At 37.7% G+C, this 23,455-nt stretch overlaps 1 protein-coding gene across 1 annotated transcript in view; it reads right to left on the minus strand.

Annotated features, from left to right (window-relative positions):
• The window catches only part of TACR1 (tachykinin receptor 1), a 144,410-nt gene that overhangs the window by 57,721 nt on the left and 63,234 nt on the right, over nucleotides 1-23,455 (minus strand). The window contains exon 2 of the mRNA XM_045788379.2: nucleotides 15,528-15,722. Within this exon, the coding sequence (XP_045644335.1) occupies nucleotides 15,528-15,722 (195 nt within the window). The remainder of the gene's footprint in view (nucleotides 1-15,527; nucleotides 15,723-23,455) is intronic.

Below are 23,455 nucleotides of genomic sequence, written 5' to 3' on the forward strand. Positions count from 1 at the left end.
TGGGCCTACCTCAAGAAGCAAGAAAAAATATCAAATAAACAACCTAACTTTATACTTAAAGGAGTTAGAAAAAAAACAAACAAAACCCCAAACTAGAATAGACAGAAGGAAATAATAAAGATTAGAGCAGAGATAAATGAAATAGAAACTAAAAAAAAAAAAAGAAAGAAAGAATAAAAAAAGAACAGATCAATGAAACCAGGAGCTGGTTCTTTGAAAAGATCAATAAAATTGATAAACCCTTAGCTAGACTCACCAAGAAAAAAAAAAGAGAGAGAGAGAGCTCAAATAAACAAAATCAGAAATGAAAGAGGAGAAATAAAAACCAACATACAGAATTACCAAGGATTATAAGAGAATGTTATAAAAAATTATATGCCAAGAAATCAGATAACCTAGAAGAAATGGATAAGTTCCTGGAAACATATAACCTCCCAAAACTGAACCAGGAAGAAATAGAAAATTTGAACAGACTGATTACCAGTAATGAAATTACATCAGTAATCAAAAAACTTCCAACAAACAAAAGACCAGGACCAGATGGCTTCACCAGCAAATTCTACCAACATTTAAAGAAGAGTTAATACTTAAGCTTCTCAAACTATTTCAAAAATTAGAAGAGTAAGGAAAGCTTCCAAATTTATTCTATGCATTCCCTGATACCAAAACCAAATAAAAACACTACAAAAAAAGAGAAATACACGTCAATATCTCTGATGAACATAAATGCAATCAAGAATCATCAAAAAAATATTAGCAAACTGAATCCAACAATACATCAAAAAAATTGTTCACCATGATCAAGTGGGATTTATTCCTGGGATGCAAAGTTGGTTCAGTATTCATAAATCAATCAGTGTGGTACATCATATCAACAAGAGAAAGGATACAAACAATATGATCATCTCAATAGATACAGAAAAAGTATCTATTGGTTGACAAAGTACAACCTTCATTCATGATAAAAGTCCTCAACAAAGTAGGTTGAGAGAACATACCTCAACATTGTAAAGGTCATATATGAAAAACCTATAGCTAACATCACACTCAATAGTGAAAAAGTAAGAGTTTTCCTCCTAAGGTCAGGAAAAAGACAAGGATGTCTACTCTCACCACTTTTATTCAACATAGTACTAGAAGTCCTAGTCACAGCAATCAGACAAGAAAAAGAAATAAAAGGCATTCAAATTGGTAAGGAAGAAGTCAAACTTTCACTATTGCAGATGACAATACTACATATAGAAAACCCTAAAGACTCCACCAAAAACTACTAGAACTGATAAATGAATTCAGTAAGGTCATAAGTTACAAAATCAATGTAATCCATTGCTTTTTCTATACACTAATAATGAAGTAGCAGAAAGAGAAATTAAGAAAACAATCCCATTTATAATTGCACCAAAAATAATAAAATACTTAGGAATAAACTAAGCAAAGAGGTGAAAGACCTATACTCTGAAAACTATAAAACACTGATGAAAGAAATTGAAGATGACACATACAAATGGAAAGATTTTCCATGCTCACGGATAGGAAGAACAAATATTGTTAAAATGTTTATACTGCCCAAAGCAATCTACAGATCTAATGCAATCTCTATGAAAAAATCAGCAGCATTTTTCACAGAACCAAAACAAATAATCCTAAAATTTGTATGGAGCCACGAAAGACTCCAAATAGCCAAAGCAATTTTGAAAAAGGAACAAACCTGGAGGTATCACAATCCCAGATTTCAGGATATATTACAAAGCTGTGGTAATCAAAACAGTATGGTACTGGCACAAAAACAGACACATAGGTCGATGGAACAGAATAGAGAGCCCGGAAATAAACCCATGATTATATGACCAATTAATCTTCAAAGACACAAGAATATGCAGTGGGAAAAAGACAGTTTCTTCAATAAGTGGTGTTGGGAACACTGGATAGATACACGCAAAAGAATGAAACTTTCTTTTTTCTTTCTTACACCATCCACAAAAATAAACTCAAAATGGATTAAAGACCTAAAGGTGAGACTTGAAACCATGAAAATCCTAGAAGAGAGCACAGGCAGAAATTTCTCTGATATTGGCTATAGTAACATTTTTCTAGATATGTGTCCTGAGGCAAGGGAAACAAAAGCAAAAATAAACTATTGGGACTACATCAAAATAAAAAGCTTCTGCACAGCAGAGGAACAGTCAACAAAACTAAAAGAAAGCCTACTGAATGGGAGAAGATAACTGACATATCTGATATGGGTTAGTATCCAAATGACATCTTTGATAAAGGGTTAGTATCCAAAATATATAAGGAACTTACACAACTCAATATCAAGAAAACAAATAATCCAATTTAAAAATGGGCAGAAGACACAAACAGACATTTCTCCAAGGAAGACATGCAGATGGCCAACAGACACATGGAAAGAAGCTCAATATGACTCACCATCAGGGAAATGCAAATCAAAACCACAATGAGAGGTCACCTGACACTGTCATAATGGCTAGAATCAAAAGAACAAGAAACAACAAATGTTGGTGAGGATGTGGAGAAAAAGGAATCCTCATGCACTGTTGATGGGGATGCAAACTGGTGCAGCCACTGTGGGAAACAATATGGAGGTTCCTCAAAAAATTAAAAATACAATTATCATATGATCCAGTAATTCCACTGCTAGGCATTTACCCAAAGAATACAAAAACACTAATTCAAAAAGATATAGATGTATCTCTATGTTTACTGCAACACTATTTACAATAGCCAAAATATGGAAGCAGACAAAGTGTCCATCTATAGACCAATGGATAAAGAAGAGGTGAGATATATATATGGTGAAATATTACTGAGCCATATAAAAGAATGAAATCTTGTCATTTGCAACAACATGGATGGAGTTAGAGAGTATAATGGTAAGTGAAATAAATTGGTCAGAGAAAGACAAATACCATATGATTTCACAATTTCACTCATATACGGAATTTAAGAAACAAAACAAATGGACAAAGAAAAAAAAGGAGACAAACCAAAAAAGACTCTTAATTCTAGTGAACAAACTGATGGTTACTGGAGGGGAGGTGGGTGAGGAGATGAGTAAAATAGGTGATGGGGATTAAGAGTACTTTTATTATGATGAGCACTGAGTAATGTATAGAATTGTTGAATCCGTATATTGCACATCTGAAACTAATGTAACACTATATGTTAACTATACTGGAACTAAAATATAAAATTAAAAAATGCAACAGAAGCAGTGAAGAGCAGATAATCTCTTGATCTCACAGTTTCATCAGAAATGCTTGAGAATTCATTCACAAGAAAAAAAGATGAAAGAAATGACCAAGATTAGTAAAATAGTAAGGGACATAAAGATTGCTAGCAATTTATGCATAACATTAACTCTGAAAAGGCGAGCAGAGCAGTGAGTAGACAATTAAAAAAATTTTGATCAAGAAAATATTTCTGAACTTTAGCTTTGACTTAAGATTGGAAGCTCTCAGCAATGATAGGTAAATACAATACAAACCTCTAAATATATCTATTTTTTTCTGGTGTGTTTTTTTGCATAAATAAAGAAAAATCTTAAATGTATGCAGGCAGAAAACAAATTATCTAAAATGGAAAAAAATCAGATGGCATCAATTTCTTTGCAAAACTACATACCAGGAGACCACACAACAATGTCTGAAGAATTTAGAAGAAAATGATTCTGGTGTAATAACTATATAATTAGCCAAACCATTTTTTTAGGTGCTAAAATATTCATTTTTTTTTCATTTTTAGTTACCCAAGTGATTTTTTTCAAGTGATAATATTTTTATTCTATAAGTGGATGCCTTAAAAATTCCCCATTCCTGAATCTTATAATGCAGTATAGGTAATAATTTGTATTTAGTTTGAAGAAACTTAAATTTCCAATAAGCAAAAACAAAAATTTAAATGATCCATAGCTCTACCTCCAAGATAATAAAAAAATTGAGCATTAAACTTTACTGTGTATATTTCCTGTAAATGCTGTAATCTAACCTATAAATGCATGTACACATTTTACAAAAATCACAGAAATGGTACTACACTATATATATTACTTTGAAACCCATTTTATTTACTGATCAGAATATCATGAATATATTTTCATGTTAATTAACATTGGTACAATATTATTTTTAATGGCTGCATAGTTTTTCTTTGTGTGGATGATCTATTAATGATTTATTATTCAGTCCTCTATGATTGGGCATTTGTTTCTAATTTTACAGACTTATAAGTCATGCTGATATCAATATCTTGCATATACATTCTTGCCCTCCTGACTTTCTAAGAGTATCTAATTGCTGATCCAAATCAAGTGTGTATTTAATTTTTTAAAGTTTTAATTTTAATTCTAGTTAGTTAACCTACAGTGTTATATTAGTTTCAGGTGTACAATATGGTTATTCCACAATCCCATACATCATCCCCTGCTCATCACAATAAGTGTACTCCTTGATTCCCATCATCTGTTTAACCCATCCCCTACTCCTGCCCCTCTAACTAACTTTCAGTTTGTTCTCTATAGTTAAGAATCTGTTTCTTGGTTTCTCTCTCTCTCTCTCTCTTTCTCTCTCAATCTCCCTCTCTCTTTTTCCCTTTGCTCCCAAGTGTCCATCGATTGATGAATGGATAAAGAAGATGTGGTATATATAAGTATATATACAATGAATGTTATTCAGCCATAAAAAAGAATGAAGTCTTGCCATTTGCAACAATAGGGATGGAGTTAGTATAATGCAAAGTGAAATAAGTCAGAGACTGACAAATACCATATGATTTCACTCATATGTGGAATTGAAGAAACAATCAAATGTATATTTAAAAATCTTGATTAATATTATCAAACTATCTTCCTGAAGACAGTGTCCATCTTCCCCATAACCTTGTTAATAGTTAGCATTTTCATTAAGTTTAACCTGGGCCAATCAAATAAAGAGAAAATCGTATCCCTTAGTGGAATACAGTTTTTCATATTCTTTTATGTACTGTTAGTTTTTTTTTATTAAAAAAAACCCTTACTGTTATTATTTAGAGCTTCTCTATGTTAATTATATTGATGGTTTATCTCATACATTGTATTTTCATGGAGTTTCTTTGATATACAGAATTTAAGAAATATATCTATATCTTTATATCTGTATTCAAACCGGCAATTTCTTTCATTTTGGATTTGCCTTTGGTTTTAGGAAAGTCTATTCTCCAACCCAAATAACATGGAATTTATATTGGTCTTAAGTTGTGAGAAAGGAATATAGCTTTTTGATTAGCCTAGAGTTTCCCCAGAATATGTTTTATGGACAATAGTTCTGTGGGATGTTAATGGGATTAATCAAAAGAAGGATTTTATGATCAAATAAGCTTGGGAAACATAAGGTTTAAGCAAAACTGTCAGGTTTCTTTACTGCAATACTTAGTCAGGGGGAGCGTATTCATTGCGGTATAATTTGGAGTGCTAAACAGTGGGAACAGTTTAAATATACATCAAAATCATACCAGATAAATAAATGATGTTTTTCCATAAGGGGGAATACTATGCAGCTGTAAAAAATGAGAATGCTTGATCCATATTGTGAGAAAGGACATCTGAGATAAATTGTTAATGGAAAAAGCAAGAATAGGATGCATCATCTATTTTGTGTAATAAAGAAAACAGTAAGATCATATACACAGACTTTTTAAGATAAGCATAAAGAAACCTTAGAAAGCTCACAAGAAAGTAAGAACAGTGGCTAGAGGGAGAAATCATTTCCTGATTACCCTTTTACACTAACTGTTGTTTTAAACCACATGAATATATTTCTTACAAAAATAAATTTAAAACATTTTTGAATGGAAAGCCTCTCAGAGGCTTCAGTATGCTAATATACATTGTGACTTTCCAAGTTGCAGGCAGTGGTGGTGTATGCAGTTGCCTATAAAATCATTTGAGTTAGAGAATTCTACAAAATTTTGGTTGATCAGGTTTCCCTCCAAATTTATGGAATAATCCTTACAGATTTCACATGCCATCTTAGCATATACCAAATACAACATTTTATAGTCCTGGATTTCTGTGTGTGTGTGTGTACGGGTGTGATTTCTGTTCCATTTCTTTATTGATTAATTCTATCCCCAGAAACGATATTTTCATATCTGGAAGAGCAAGTCACTTCTTATCATTGTTTTTCATTATTTTGCTGATATCAAAATTAATTCTTCTTGTTCAATCTTTTCTTGAACTATTTTTATCCATTTATTCTTTTTGAATGACTTGCTTTATCACTTACCTAAACATACTTGTGGGAAGTTGGTGGAGAACTGATAGCTTTAGGGAATTATATAAAGATAGAAGGGTGTTTCCACCTTTTGACTACTGTGAATCATGCTGTTATGAATACTGGTATACGAATACGAAAAAAGAGATAGAAAGGAGACTGTTTCTTATATGCCCTTAGATACTGCCCAGTGTTTGAATCAGGAGAAATGTATTTCTCAAATATTCTCTTATGCCATCCAGTAAAGTCTAAAATAGCATAATGTTTTAATTTTCTTCATGTAACTCCTATTTCTTAAATATTCAAAGTGTTTTAATTTTGTTTCTGCTGTAAAGGAGACCTGTTATACATTTATTTTCTCAAGGATTATTGCTGATAAAACCTACTTTTTTCTTTAATAGATATTATATTTTAACAAATTTATTTTGACATTTATTGAAACAAAGATATGTTTTCCTTTGACCAATTAAGTAAATGAAATATAACAGATTTCCTGATAACTTACTAACCTTATTTGCTGGAAAACGTCATGCTCAAAAACAAACCATTGTTATTTTAATATCATTTTGATTTTTTTGGTGACTTTTAATTAGGATGTTTGCATATATGTTTGTAAATGGAATTGGCCTGAAGGTTTGTTTTTGGAATTCTCTTTGTTAGTTTTTTACAATTATGTTGTGCCAAGTGTGTATAATAACTTAGCAAGTACTCCATATGGTTTTGAACTCTTGAAGAGCTTATAGGGTATTCGAAAGAATTCTCTGCACAAATTTTGGTCCCAGTGCCTTTTATAAATGTAGTTCTTGAACAGTATTTCTATTCCTTTCCCCTCAAGCTGCATCAATTTGATATTTACAGTTTTGTAGGAAATCATCCATTTTTATCTTACTGTCAATTACGCTGTCTAGCCTGGGGGAGCCTTGTGCCCAAAGAGGAGCTGCCTCTGGAAGCTGATCGTGGCAGCCCAAAGGAATCTCAAACCAGGGGGTCCTATCTTTCTCAGGCTTACACTTTCCCCTCCAAATTAGGGGCTGCTATTTTATGTCTTGTCCATGATAGTCCTTGGTGGTGGCTGCATCTTCTTTGGCTCTATCTGCACAGTATCTACCAGAAATGGAGTGAAATTTCTGGCATTTGTATGGCAACCTTCCTAGTTTCTATATTAATGTAGGCTTTTTTTTTTTTTAAAGTTTCCTCCTCCTCCTTCTTTACTCTGCTCACTCTAATTTCTTCCTGGGAGTCAAGGTTAAGGGATTGTTTTTATGCAACCATCTTCCCCTGAAGTGTCCATGTACTTTTCATTCTTGGCTTAACTGCTTTTCATCAACAGCCGAGACAATACCAGGGGCCCTGGGCTGTATCTGTAAATGTAGCAGGTGTCAGGGGAGGAGATTAATCATAACATCTAGCATAAACAATCAGTCCTGGAAACACAAATATGCGGACACCCCTTTGGCCAAGGCCTGGAGCAGCTTGGCAAAGGATCCACATTTCTTTTCTTTCGTTTATTTGTGAAATAATCAAGAAGGTGGAAAATTTGAGAAGTAATGCTCCAGGTACATTTTCTGATATTTCCCCTTTCCCCTCTCATACTCTGTCAATTAGTTGATTTTCAATTTTCATTATTATTAATGAAAGAAAAGATATGTATAAATATAAAAATTTCAGCTAGTTTCTGATGCTGGGCTGTAACATATAAAAGACAAAATGCTGCAAAAAAGTAACAACACATATTTTTATAGTCTTTGTTACAACTGGTAATTATAGAGAATTATATTACAGTTAATATATACACATTCATGTTCATGTCCACAAATTTCCAGGTAATTAAAGTCACGAATGATGCTGTTTTCTGGCATAGCATCCTTTCCCAGTACTATTGGTAATATTTGGAATTCAAAATAGGCATGTCATTTCTACAGTTCTACTGCAAAGTTAGGGACACAGAAGTTTAATTAATAGAAAATGATAGATGACCAATATTAATAAATGATTCAGGAAAACTGAAATCCCCCCACTATCTAAATATCATTCATTTGGGTGTCTTTCTCATTTTTCATCCTCATTACAGACTTTTTCTTGGTCTTGGTGGTGGGCCCTCTGATGAAGAAATGTTGGCTCATTCATCTTACTTGTCCTCAGGGGCATTGTCCTGGAACCTTCTGGGACCACTGCAACCTGACAGCCTGTACAGCACCCTCCAGAGTGGGCTTGGCTCTGAATAACTTTGGAAGCTATGGCACATTCCTCCTCATTTTAGTAGAACAGGGAGGTCGATGTATTTTTCAAAGCCAAATGTTTCCTTTTTACACTGATTTTTTACAATCCACTCCCTTTCATAGGACTTCCTGGGCAGTGTCACAGTTCACCAGAACAGCCACAGCCAAGGCACCAGCTTGCAAATTGTGGCAGCACTCAATTACAGATGATGATATTACTGCATTAATAACGAGCCCACATCTTCACTTTCATGAATGTTACAACATTAGGATATTTTCTATAACTACTGTAAACATAAGAGGGGATGGCAGAGGGCACTGAAGCAGTCCCCACAGGGATCTAGGGATGTAGCTAGAAGTAGCTTGTTTTAAAGCTTGGTGTTTTATCTTAGGTCAGCTGAAAGAACACACTGGAGTAATCAATTTTCAAAGAGCAGATTAGTTAACAAAATTATCATTAATTTTTTTAAAAACGTCTATTTATTTGTTTGAGAAAGAGAGTGTAGTAGCAGAGGGAGAGGGAAAGAATCTCAAGCAGACTTCCCGCTGAGCTTGGAGACTGACATGGGACTGGATCTCACGATCCTGGGACCATGACCTGAGATGAAATCGAGAGTCAGATACTCAACTGACTGAGCCACCCAAGTGCCCCCAAAATTATTATTTATGCACACATATAAACATATGTGTATATGTATATATTCATAGCAGGTTGTAGAAACATGCTTAATGACATAGGATATCATTTATGATACAGTAAATGAAATAAGCAGAAAATAAGATGTATATAAAAATTACTCCTATTATGAAAAGATATTCAACCCTACTTTAAAAAGAGAAATGCAAATTTTAACTATAATGGGCAAAAATCTAAAAGCCTGACAATATAGTACTCTGTTGGGAAGGCTATAGAGAAACAGGGACTCTCATTCACTGCTGGTGATATTGTAAATTAGTACCATCCCATATGGAGGGCAAATATCAAAATTAATATGTTATATATCTTTGACTCAGCAATTCCATTTCTGGAATTTTTTTGCTATAGATAGTCTTGCATGATATATGTGAATAGGTTATCCATGGCCGCAATCTGTAATAGCAAAAGGCTGGAGATAAACCAAAGTCCACCAAAAGTAATTGGTTAAATAACATTGTACATTTGTAGCCCAGAGTACTGTGTAGCTGAGAAAAAGAATAGAGAAGCTCTTCATGAACTGATATGGAAATATCTCTAAGATATATTAAATTTTAAAAATAGGATACAGGATGATATGCATAAAAACCTACACTTTGTGTTACAGAGAGGGAAACCATCTATATTTGTGTTGACCTGTATGTATGTAAGATACTTCAAAAGAAACTAAGAATAGCATTTGTCTAGAGAGGGAGTAAGAGCTAAAAGAATATTCATTGAAATGTTAGAGCCTTTTATGAATGATAGGCAAACAGGCGATTAAAGAAATCATAGAAATTTTCAGTATACTTCATAATTGACTCATATTTAAAAATGCAAAATAAAGTTTTAAATGACTTTCCAGGAAATTGGCCAAGTCTACCTGTAGCATTTTATAGCCCTGAGGTACTTATGAATATAGCAGCAAGGGGTGGGGGCTGTGGAGACTGTCTGGGCCTTATGCTCTACTCAATGTTTGCCACTCCTTCCAGGGACAGCATTTGTCCCATACACTCTTAGACCAGCTGGGAAAATTCCAGGTGGGCTGAAGTAGAGGAGTCAGCAAGGCAAAATGCATGAGGTCAAGTAAGCATGGGAAGGCAGTGGGGTCCATCCACACTTTGGCTAATTTAAAGGTAAAAACTTATGAATAATATCATTCTAGGCAAAGCTCCACACCTCAAAAGGTAATTTCTTATGAAGGAACTTTTGGGGTTATCCCAATGACAGCAGTTTCCTGAGAGCTTGTAAAAGCAAAATCCTTTGAATAGCATTTAATTTACAGTTACAAAATATGAAGCATACATTCCAGAAAAAGTGGATGAACAAAATTATCTGGTATTATGAATGATTTTTAAGCACTCATGCTACTACTACAGAGCTCAAGAAATATAATAGTGCCAGCCCCTCAGAGGCACCTCTAAGTCTCTGCTGGATCACTCCCCTTTCCCTCCCATTAAGAGAATCCTGTCTTCACTTTCATGGTGACTACTACTGTGCTTGCATTGGTAGTTTTACCACCGACTGATGTGCTCTTACAGATGTACTTTCATTTTGTTTTAAAACTTTGTAAAAGCCATCCACATGGCATGGAGCTACATTTTGTCATTGTAATAATTACATCATGTTCTGTTACATGCTTCTGCCATAGTTTTTTACCCATCCAACTAATGATGGGCCTTTGGAATATCTCCAGTTTGGGGCATTAAGAACAAGGCTGATCTGAACCATATGCTAGCTGCATTTGGGTGCACACATGCATGCATTTTTCTAGGGCAATTACCCCCGAGTGAAACTGTGGGGTTATAGTGTATGGATAGCTTCTGCTTTTCTGGATACTACAAAATGTTTTCCAATATGGTTTTATCAATGTATACTTCTAGCAGTCTACAAATGTTCTCATTGTTTCCTAATTTCACCAAAAGTTCTAAATGCTTAGTTCAGTCAGACTTCTTTTTTTTTTTTAAAGATTTTATTTATTTATTCGACAGAGATAGAGACAGCCAGCGAGAGAGGCAACACAAGCAGGGGGAGTGGGAGAGGAAGAAGCAGGCTCATAGCGGAGGAGCCTGATGTGGGGCTCGATCCCACAAAGCTGGGATCACGCCCTGAGCTGAAGGCAGACGCTCAACCGCTGTGCCACCCAGGCGCCCCCAGTCAGACTTCTTAACATTTGCTAGTCTAATGGGTGTGCAGTAAGATGTCACTATGGTTTTAATTTGTATTTCACTGGTGACAAATGAAGTTGTGTGCCTCCTCACATATTAATTGGTCATTTGGACATTTCCTTTTTTGTGAAGTGCATGTTCAAAACTTTTGCCTGTTCTTTTATTGGATTGCCTTTCTTTAATAGTGCTTAATTTAATCCATGTATTAATAAAGAGTCTGAATGATGAATGATCAGGGCTGGAGGTTCACCATGCAGCCAGAAGCAAACGCAGCAATCTAAGATTTTTCACAAAACTTTTTTATGTAATTAGCTGGCACAAATTATTCATCAGGCAAATTGGGCCTAACCGTCTGCCCACCACAGTGTCTGCTGCCAGTCATCTACCCGTGCATCCAGCTCAATGAATGAGGCCGACAGCAGTAGTGAACACTCACCAAACTCTTCCCGGGTGCCTGGCACTGGGCTAAGCATGTGCCTTATTTACTTCTCTCAATACCTCTATGTGGAATGTTCCATTCAGCTTAGAGGCTTAAATAACTTGACCATGATGACTCAACTAGAGAGTGATGTGGCTGGGAGTTGATTCCCTCATTTAACTCCAGAGCCTGTGTTCTTAACTTAATTATTATACTGCCTTAAACAAAGTTTCCTTCTGGTTTCAAATTTGGAATTATTGTGTGCTGTGGAAATGGCAATCAGTTCTGGCAGAAGACAATATGATGAAGTACTTAGGTTAGAGCTAGTAAAACTTAAATTCTCTAAAAGTATATCATAATGCATTATGAAGGATATTGGCATAAAGGAAATAGGCTTACATAAAGCTTACTATGCACTTGACTTATGTTTACTTCACAGGATGTATGTGGATGACAAATATGGGTTCTTTCCCCTCACTACTGTATCCATAAACATTTTACACATCCTAAGTAGATAAAATCAGATGCTCTTCTCCAGACTCATTTTTTAAGGTTAAAATCATGAAACAAACATATGGTACTGTCTCCTCTGATTGACTTATTTCGCTTAGCATTATACTCTTTAGCTCCACTCCTATTGTGGCAAATGGCAAGATTTCCTTCTTTTTTATGGCCAAATAATATTCCAGTGTGTGTGTGTGTGTGTGTGTGTGTGTGTCTGTGTGTGTCTGTGTATGTGTGTGTATCTCATATCTTCTTTATCCATTCATCCTCACTCATATGTGGAATTTAAGAAACAAAACAAATGAGCAAAGGGAAAAAAGAGAGAGACAAACAAAGAAACAGACTCTTAACTATAGTGAACAAACTCATAGTTACCAAGGGGAGGAGGATGGGGAGATGGGCGAAACAGGTGAGCACTTAGCATGGTGAGCACTGAGTAATGTATAGAATTGTTGAATCACTCACCACATTGTACACCTGAAACTAATAGTGTTTATTGGAATTAAATTAAAAACTTAATAAAAATAATTAAATTTTAAAAATAAACAAATAAAAGAAAGAAGTTTAAAAAATCATGAAATAAACAATGATGGCAAACCTAAACATGCACCCAGTACAGCTACCCTAAATTCTCTCAAGGAAGTAAGACAATCCAGCACACGCTGTATGGAGTCTCAAAGGGCTTTCTTACTCATTAATAAGCATAAGACAGCAAAACATTCAAGAGCAAAACTTTAGAAACTACTATGTCTTGGGCAAGACTCCAGAGATCTGTGGAAATACCTTTGTTTTCATGTTAAACTTTGAATTTGTTGGAAGATAAACAAACTGTATTTTGAAACAAAACTATAAGAAGGTAACCAGACTTGGAAAAGATCATGAGAACCAAGAGCTAAGCTACAGTCCATGCAGACAAAGGCAGTTTCTAAGCAGTTTATAGAACAGACTTTAAATCAGAGGGCTTTCATTTTTCCCTTTTGAGGGAACCTTCTGGCTCGAACATGTTCACAGTCCCTGTACAGATTGCAAAGCTATGTTCTTTCTCCCGCTGAGACCCCACTCAGGCTTGTAGTTTCATTTGGAAGAATAATTTTCAATGTCTCCTTCTAGGCTGAGCATTAATCCCCCCACTGCTTGATCGATTAAATCCTACTGCCTGTGTCTGGAAGGCAAAGTGTGGGCTTTATGTATTGCTTTCTGGCAAGCCCCATTTCCACGCTCCACGGAACAGGTGTAGCAGTGTAACTCTCTGCAGCAGGCTTTCAGACCCTCAGATCTTGGGGACCAACAGGTAGTGCCTCGTGTTACCATCTATTGAGTTTCCTTTTTTTATTTTAATGTTTTTTTATTATATTATGTTAGTCACCATACAGTACATCCCTGGTTTCTGATGTAAAGTTCGATGATGCCTTAGTTGTGTATAACACCCAGTGCACCATGCAATACATGCCCTCCTTACTACCCATCACCAATCTATCCCATTCCCCCATCCCCCTCCCCTCTGAAGCCCTCAGTTTGTTTCTCAGAGTCCATAGTCTCTCATGCTTCATTCCCCCTTCTGATTACCCCCCTTTCTTTATCCCTTTCTTCCCCTACCGATCTTCCTAGTTCTTAATGTTCCATAGATGAGAGAAATCATATGATAATTGTCTTTCTCTGCTTGACTTATTTCACTTAGCATTATCTCCTCCAGTGCCGTCCATGTTGCAGTTGAGTTTAAAGGCCAGTAATGATTCTACTGCTATCTGATGAATTTGGTTCGATAACAGTATCTTACCTTTCATATGGCATTTAATCGCTTACCAGGTGAAGATACATTATCTCGTTTGTGCTTCACAGCAGTTGTTTATGGGAAGCAGGGCTTTATCACTTTCCATTTAACAATGAGGGGGGACTGTGATCCTTGCCTAGAGTCACATAACTAGTAATGGCAATCTTGTTATTAAAACATAGATCATCTGATTATTAACACCAGTGTTCTTTTATGCTTCACATAATAAAGCTGAGATTAGAGAACTACAGAGAGCTTTCGAAGGGACCCACATTATCAATGCGCTCTGAGTCCAGAAAACTGACAGTAATATAAATGTCACATTGTCACTTACCTGAGCAGAACAAAACAGAATAAGCTATTTCAGTGTCGCCTCTAGGAGAAGTCTTAGAGAAAATTGCCAAGATTTCTTTGAAAACCCTAAAATGTGATCAGTCAAGCCCCCAAAGATAAACAGGCCTGCCTTGTAGGGAAACTTGTAATTCATAAGGTCTTACTGTACTGGCCTTGCCTTCCCAAACATTTTTTTTTTAAGATTTTATTTATTTATTTATTTATTTATTTATTTATTTATTTATTTATTTATTTATTTATTTATTTGACAGAGATAGAGACAGCCAGTGAGAGATGGAACACAAGCAGGGGGAGTGGGAGAGGAAGAAGCAGGCCCATAGCATAGGAGCTCAATCCCATAACGCCGGGATCACGCCCTGAGCCGAAGGCAGACGCTTAACCGCTGTGCCACCCAGGCGCCCCATCCTTCCCAAACATTTTGAATGTGTATCTTATTTCTCCACCTAGCAAACCCTAGAAGATAGGTGCTGTCTTGGTTTTCCCCAGGGGCACATCCTGAGATAAAGATTCAAGTGCAAGTGGAAGGAGGATTTGTTTATTTTAAAATAAATTATTTTTTTGTTAGAAGGAGAAAGAAACACCAGTAGGGAGTAGGGCAGTGGTACAGGGAAGGGTGTGTCATTGAGCCAGCTGCCGCTGGGGTGACTGGAACTTCACCCCAAGACAAAACCTTGGACACGGTGTAAAACACACACCTCAGAGACATCCCACCTGCGGGCTTAGGGAGCTGGGGTGTTCATATTCATTGCTGAGACTTCTGGGAGCAGGGGGTAATTCCTCCACCTTCTGGCATGCTGTGCAAGGGGGCAGAGCGGCATTCTGTAGGTGAGGAAAGAGCTCCCAGGCAAAGCGATGCAGACAGTGGTGGGGCAGAGTTGCTGGTAACCCTGAGGAGGATATGGAAGAACACCTGGATGGGAGGCTATAACAGCATCCAGGTCTTACATTTTTCTAATTTTCATTCGAAGTCCAGAGTAGTATTTGGGACATAAGAGTCCCTTGATAATGATGTACACATCAAGCTAACATCAGAGTGGTTATGAGAAATGCTTACAGGCAGACATGAAATCCTAACCAACAAAAGAGCATGGAAAGAAAGAAGAAACAAGAAAAGACAAAGGAGGCACCACAGGGGAGTCACTCCTACTCACACTTTCTCATAAATCTTGTCAGGATGCTCCGGCCATTCAATCATGCACACCACTCTGTTGGGCATGATCTCTGTGGTTGAGTAGTAGCCCTGGGGGAAGGCCAGTAGGAGAGCCAGGACCCAGATGACACAAATGACCACCTTGGTGGCCGTGGCTGACAGCCGGGGCTGGAGGGGATGGATGATGGCCATGTACCTGGAACAAAGAAAGGACGAATTTCTGATTTGGTCACCAAAATTTGCATCAGCGATTAGCATTGCGCCTACACAAAAATTCCAGGGAAACCTTTGACTTCTGATGATTTTAATGACTATTTTCTTATCCCTTTTGTATATTCTAACCTTAAATTTTATGACTCTTAGGACATAAAACCCTAAAATCCATAAGAAAAGACAATAGGTTTTTAAATATTTAGAACACATCTAGCAACATTCCAGAAGGGACGTTTTCATTGTTAGAATGCTCATGCTGGGGACATGATACCAAGTATAGATCAGAGGCATACAGTAGAATTAGAAGGACAAGAACAATGTTGTAAATTTATTCAATATAAAGACTATCTTTATCCTTTTTTGATTAAAGAATAACGTTGATAGAAATAGTGGTTTTTTAAAGTTCTTATGTGGCAATTTAAAAGGCTAGCAATCTTGTATCAGTCTCTACAATTTGAGGGGCAATGAATGTGTGTATGAGAAACGAGTGGCCTAATAGAAAACATCAGCTCCTGGCGAAATCTTCTCCATTCTTTGAACATCTAGAAGTCAGTGTGGCTAACAAGGCACGCCTCACAGGGAGAAAGACAGGGTCCACCTGCTGAGACACACACACTTGGGTATATTCCAGTCCAGGGTGGATGAAACCTTATTCACAGGAAGGGGAAAGCAACGTGAATGATGACTCAGGACTTGGAGCCACTCCCCCACATCCTCTCGCCTGGGATGGAGCCCCAAATGAGTGTGTCCACGTTTGAATTTGTGCCATCTCTGAAATGTAGCAGAGATCTTAGGAATAATAAATATTCCAATCAGCATTTCATATCAATTATAATCACATCAATTCTGCATCCTCCATTTTAAAAGGCATCTTGCTCTGTGTATTTTTTCTTGCCAAGTTTATGGATCCATCCCTTAAAATATGCATTCTTTGTCAGAGTAGAAATTATGTCTCATACTGGGGTTCAAATATTATCAGACAAAACCTCACAGTTGATTCTCTGATATGCAGGTATTTCTGGCTTCTATGGGACAGAATGGCCAATGGAGACTTCAGAAAAGAGCAGACAAATAGCAGCCCAGCTGTCAGCTGGCTGCACATAATTCCACATAATTCTTTTTCTATACCCTTTGGACTTCTAGGATCTGTAGGCCAGAATTGGGGCCACGGTTACAAGTAAAGCAATTTCATTCAGCATGTGCTCTACAAATTCGTACTGGGCACCTGCCTCCCGCAGAACACAGCTTTTCCTTCTCGGCTCCAAGCTCCTAATTTCTCTGGGGAGAGTTGGGGCATAAATAAGCAACCACAAAACAGGACAGTAGGATGTGTGACCTCAAGCGGTAATCTGATAAATACCTTAGAGCCTTATGGAGGCGGCAGAGGTAATCAAGGCTTCATATGGCAGGGGGACTGTTGGAGGCACTTAAAGAGGTGCGCTTAGCTGGATTTGGGACAAGTCAGCTGGGCATCCAGCTTAAAGGGCAGGAATTGTATAGAGCCGTCCTCTCTTCCTCGTGTTATGATTAGATCTGACTCCCTGTCCGGGAAGCTTGATGGCTCAGTTTTCGTGAAGGCTTCTTTGAATGACCTTTTATAATTCTAAACTTTGAAACACCTTTCTCCACATTTTCTTGCTAGCGACCTAGGCTTTCTTCTCTGGTCTTTTCTAGTGATGCCACTGAAGGTGTTCAGTGTGTGGAGGTTGGATACTAGGGTACCTCAGGTCAGCCTTCACAGATATGATCAGAAGTGATAACCTCTAGGAAGAAACCCCTCAGAATCTTTTCCTTCTGCCTCTTTTGGAAAAACGGGTCGGTGGTCTAGAAGTCAGGAGACAGTGGAATTAGGAAGAGACTTGGAACAGATATTTTTGTGGGGGTGAGCAGTAGGCCATAAATCTTCGGGCGAGTTTCCTTGGTTGAGTTGGTGGCCATAAAGCCTATCATTCAGCTGTCGTCTAGAGCACCAAAAGGGCAAAGACAACTCTCAAGTTGCCATGAATCAAGCACTGTGTGTCTTCTTTAGGTTACCCCAAGGAATTGTAGCTGCTTCCAAGGGGGGTCCGCTACACCATAGACCGGATGAACTTCCATCCTTGGGGGGCTCTCCTGAAAAGAACCCTGAGAAGTCTTGATTTCCCTCCTGGATCTGCCCCTTTCTTGCTGCCTGCAGCCAATGAAGCACTGGTTTCCTCTTCAGTCATGGAGTGGCAGTGGACAGGGAACCCAGAATCAGAGCCAACGGAGGCGAACTGTGCGGCCACTATTATCCTTTCCAATTTGGTGAAGGGCTGGACCTGGACAGTCATGGCCAGAATCTCGTTGAGTGCTTGCATTAATTATAGGCTGGCTTACTGGATCATTTCCCAGAGGGAAGAGCTTTCCCCTACAAAGCTGGACACCTAGCCAGGCAGATGCCTTTCCTTTCCAGCACCAGCTAGGCTTCTGCTCTCACTGTAGCTGTGTATTCTCAGGCTTCATAGGAGCGTGAGGAGACTGCACAGAGGAGAATGTGCTAATTACATTGCCCCCTTTTAATGTTATCTCAAACCAAGATTTTAATTTGCTTTTATTTATTTCTTTTTTAATTTGCTTTTAACTCAGGATAAGCATTCAATTTTAAATAAACGTAACTTAACACCCATGCCCATGCCCAAATTGGCGATACACCATTCAGAATCTAATGTGACTGGGGCTTAAGGGGAACTGCATCAGCATATTGGTGCTACAGCTCCAGACGGGTTGCAAAAAGCCATATTTTATCTTTATTGCAAAAATTACAATTTGGGAGCCCATTTCAGTTAACTCTGCCGTTTCTTGAGCGTATGAGCAATTTCGGTGACAGATGAAAGTGTTTCCCATATAAAGCCAGAGAGAATACAAAAGATTGGCCGTAAAAAATGTATGTATTTTCATTTGTTCAAAATAGAGCCATTTATAAATCTCTCTCTACGCCTTTCTTCTTTTTTACCTTTCTTCCTTCTTTCTTTGGTAATTCTCACTTCTGGAGCTTATGTGACATGCTTCTTTCTTATTCACCCCAAATTTAGTACCACTGGGATAACTTGTCCGTAGATGGATGCATATTTTCTTTCCTGCTGACCATTCCTAGCTTGGACGTACATTTATATATTTATTTGTCACCACCCTGAACAATTCTTGCTTATTCAGTTATGACTTATCATTGAGCAAGTGCTGCAAGCCTTAGGAAAATACATTCAATAAATATTTATTGACTGCATTGTGCTCAAGAGACCAGAAGGCAGTCAATGAACCGTCTTTCTGGTTTACGCATTAATCATCAGCCTGCCAGAGACAGGGTCCGGGGGCTGTGTGGGATGTGGATTATGTTCTCCACTTAAGGTTGCTCAGTCCCACAGAGGGCCGGTGGCTCTGATTTGAATTGTATGTGGCCTTCCAGCTCAAACACCTGAGGTGCTATCTTCCTCTTGCATGATCATGCTTTATAAAAAGAACTCTCCATAGAGTCTCTGAAATCTGGCAAAATATAAGGCTGCACATTTTTTTTAAAAGGCAGAGTGAAACGATCTTATTGTGAAAAAGAATTCCAATCTTCTGATAAGCCCCAGTATCCTCATAACGTCCTCTCATACCAGCCCTAAATCACCTGGCAGAGAGGACGTCTTTCCTCTGCCAAGAGATCTCACCTCCCAGGCCCTGCCTCCAGTTCCAGTCCCCACACTCCCTCATTCCCACTCACTTCCTCCCAGGATTGTTTCTGTCAAGGGACAGCTGAGAGCATGGCTGCTAAAGTCTAGTTCAAAGGCTGGCGAACTTTCTCTGTAAAGGGCCAGATGGTAAATATTCTAAGCTTTGTGGCCCACACAGTTTCTGTCATAACTACTTAACACTGCCTTTGTAGTGTGAAAGCAGACAAGACAACTATTGCGCGTGACTGTGTGCCAATAAGACAATTTACAACACTCATGGGGGCCGGGCTTGGTCTGGGGCCATAGTTTGTTGATCGTTGGTCTAGTTGATAGGAAGTGAAAAGCGGGAGGAATTAGAATCATAGGAGAACATGGTGTACTCTTCAGAAACACTCTTTACCTTTGGCATTGGAGGACTCTGAGACTAAAGTTCATTGGGTGGGTAGATCTTATAGCCCATAAGGAGTTAGTAGAGTGGTCAGCTGCCATTTGTGACCCCAGAATCTAGCCCCTTGTCTGCGTACAGTGGTCACTAACCCATGACGTTTTTACTCCTTAATCTCCTTCTGGCTGGCTCCTACTTATTTTCATGGTTTAACCCATTTATCATGTCCTGTGACTGGGTTATTGGTGCCCTGCCTTTCCTGCTGTGAAAATCTCTAACCTTATGGGGACCACATCTCAATTTATTTGCCTATCTACCTTGTCTTAATTCATCCTTGACAGATTCTTTGCAGATGGCATTTGCTGTGACTTATTTAAGCTGGTTTCCTTGGCTTCCCTCAGTGCCTAGGACATAGTAAAAACTCAATGAAAGCTTAATTGAATAAATGAATATGAAATTTCTTGGTACATAGCAGGGGCTCAATAAATGGTTGTTGAGTAAAAAGAAATGCAGTAGGAGAACTACATACTTATTATGCCTTCATTCTTCCCAGTCTGAACATACGTGAGACTATTATGTGGGAATAATTATTGCTCAGTGTTTTCTGTCATACAGACATCCAGGATCATCCTGTAGGAAGGACTTCACTGGACCTGGGTCTTCAGAATTTCCCATCTCTCGACATTAAACCCTTATGTAAATTCTCAATAAGTATTTGTTGACTAACTTCCACACTGACCACTATGTAGAGAATTCAGTCTTGCTACATGATATCACCCTCCAGCTCTTCCTCTGAACAAGAGGTTGCTCCATCCTTTCCCCTCTTACTCCCCACCCCACTCCATCTCAGAGAACACCTGTTGGGGCATCAGTTGGGGTTCTCTTCTAGGACATTTCTTTAATCATCGAAATCCTCATTTAGCCAGATCACTCAACCAATAACTCTGTCCACTCAACTAAGCTCAAGCGTCACACAACTATAACCAAAGAGGCCTTTGAGCAAGCCAACAGAGGTGACCTGAAGTTCACATACTACCAAAATATTTTTGTTAATGGCAAATCCCCTTGAGTCCTCACTGCTATGTTATGCACAATTCTAAGAAGCACAAGGTTTTGGCCTCTAAGCCCAACATAGATTCACAACACTGTTGGTGGACTATGTCAGCTGACAACAATGGCAGAGTCAATAAAACCATAAGAAATAGATGCAAAGACAGATGTAACTGAGAGCCTGGGATGATTTAGAGTTAACTGAAGGAGAGATGTAGCTAACTGATGTCCGAGCCATCCTGCCCCATGTGTGATCAAAGGATCCATGTGGTTCAAAGGTGATTCAGATATATAGTCTCCAGCCAGGGCTGCCATAAAAGTACACATGACTAAGGCCTGAAATGAACTAAGGGGGAAAAGTAGTAAAGATTCAAACCAAGTACAATATCCTGAAGGTTTCTGTCTATAGAGGTGGGGCCAGAGTTGCATGAAAACTTAAAGCAGGGTTGGGTGAGAGGGGCGTTTGGAGAACGGCATGTTCCCACCTCCCCCTCCTCCTCCAGGGCAGGCTCTCTTCTCCCACAGACCTCCTTTATTCACCAGATAAAAGCAAGATCCTGTGAGTGAGGCACTCACTGTTAGGGTTGTACAAGTGCAAAGTTGGATCCTGTCTTTATTGAAAATTTTGATATTCTGCTTAGCACAGATTTTTTGCATTAATTTTTTATATTTTAAAATATTGCATTAAAATATTTTTTATTTTGATTGCTGAATTATTTGTGCCACCTTAAATTTTGCACCCAAGGCGAATGCCTCCCTTGCCGCACCCGAATCCCAGCCCTGATAATATTGCCCACTCAAGTACATCAGGCGGGACAATCATTGATGAAATGAAGTGTACTCGGACTTAGGCAGTGGTGGGACTATTGTTCAATGCTGCTGGTCCTGTCAACCACCTGATAAACAGTCAGTTATGCTGTGTCCTCTGCCTGCAGCTTTGCAATGCCCAGGTCACCAGAGCATGGGTGGCAGGGCTGATGTGAAGCCTGGAAAATTATCGATAACATGAGCAGAATGGAGGCTGAGCAATTCTACTGTATAGAGTAATTTGGACACCCTTGCTACTGTGATTTTGCCTTAAATTGTACATGCAAGTCCACAACTATTTATTTTATTGACTGATTGGCTGATGATAATGCTCAGTTAAAAAACTTCTTTGACAGCAATAAGTTATAAACAAACAAAAGTATAAGTTTAATGAAAAATTACAGGTTTGATTTCTGCTTTTCATTAAAATTAATGATGCACAACCTGCACAAAGAGATTGTAGACATTTACCTTCTATGGAGCCTAAGTGTTACCACTGACCACGTGAAAACCAGAGGACACCAATCTGCTGAAGCAGCAGCAGCAGCAGCAGCATCCACATCAAAAAATTAGTAGTTACTTTAAGTCAAATGTGTCCAAAGATGTTGACACATGCATTGAAAATGGTGTTTGCCCATTACTCTGTGAAGCAGAGTCATTTAGACTAAATGACGACTCTAAGTTAATTTCACTAATATTCAGTTCTAATTTTTCTTGTGCATGTACAAAAGTTCAAGTGATAGCTATTAGTATCTTGGCTCAGATAGCAGATTCTAATTTTATTTATTTATTTATTTATTATTTTTTTTTTTTAATGATTTTTTATTGTATTATGTTAGTCACCATACAGTACAGATTCTAATTTTAAATCACTGTCATCCGATTTTTCAAATAGGAAATCAGGTAATTTCAATAATGGTTCAATTCTTTCATAATCTAATTCTTGGAATCAAAGTTTTTGGAAGTAGAAAAAACTGACATTGTGAATATTATCATGAATTTATTTCAAATTTCAACCGTGAAGATAAATTGTTTTGATACTAATATGAATACAATGTGGTAAAAATAATGTCCTTACTAAATTAAGAAATCTATGGAACAGAAATGTACTTGGAGTAGGTTCTGAGACATAGAACTTGCCAAACAAGTTCCAATATTTTACCAATTGAAATAGAAGCTGAAGTTGTTGAAATTTACAAAAATTTTTGTACATGCAAGGTAACTGAACTAAATTTTTTCCTTTTTGGTAATAAAGTCGATATTGAATACAAAAGCAGACTGTAATAGGATTTTGGAAGTGTTTAAGCCTTTGACAAACTATTTTGTGAATTAACCTCCATAATAATACTAAACTTTTTGCAGCTGAGTCCTCTAAGTCTTGGTTGCATTTTGTTTAAAATTAGTTGAATGTCTTTATTGCAAATATATTTTTTTAAGATTTTATGTATTTGAGAGAGAGAGAGAGCATGAGCGAGGGGAGCGGCAGAGGGACAAGCAGACTCCCTGCTGAGCAGGGAGCCGATGTGGGGGTCAATCCCAGGACCTCGAGATCATGACCTGAGCCAAAGGCAGAAGCTTAACAGAATGAGCCACCCAGGTGCCCCATCAATGCAAATCTTTTCAATGGAGCATCCCAAAATATGAGCTTCTGAAGCTTTTAAAAAATTATAATTTTTGAATACAAATCTGCTAAACAAAAAGACATAGAAATTTATCCTCATAAAGGCAAGAGAGGAACTGCACAAATAAACAATGAAAGCTCTATGGTGTGCACAATTTAATTTTGGGGAATTCTTGAAT

This window comes from Ursus americanus, chromosome 7 (assembly GCF_024610735.1).
Source record: "Ursus americanus isolate L20-20 chromosome 7, mUrsAme1.1.p, whole genome shotgun sequence".
Taxonomy (NCBI): Eukaryota; Metazoa; Chordata; class Mammalia; order Carnivora; family Ursidae; genus Ursus; species Ursus americanus.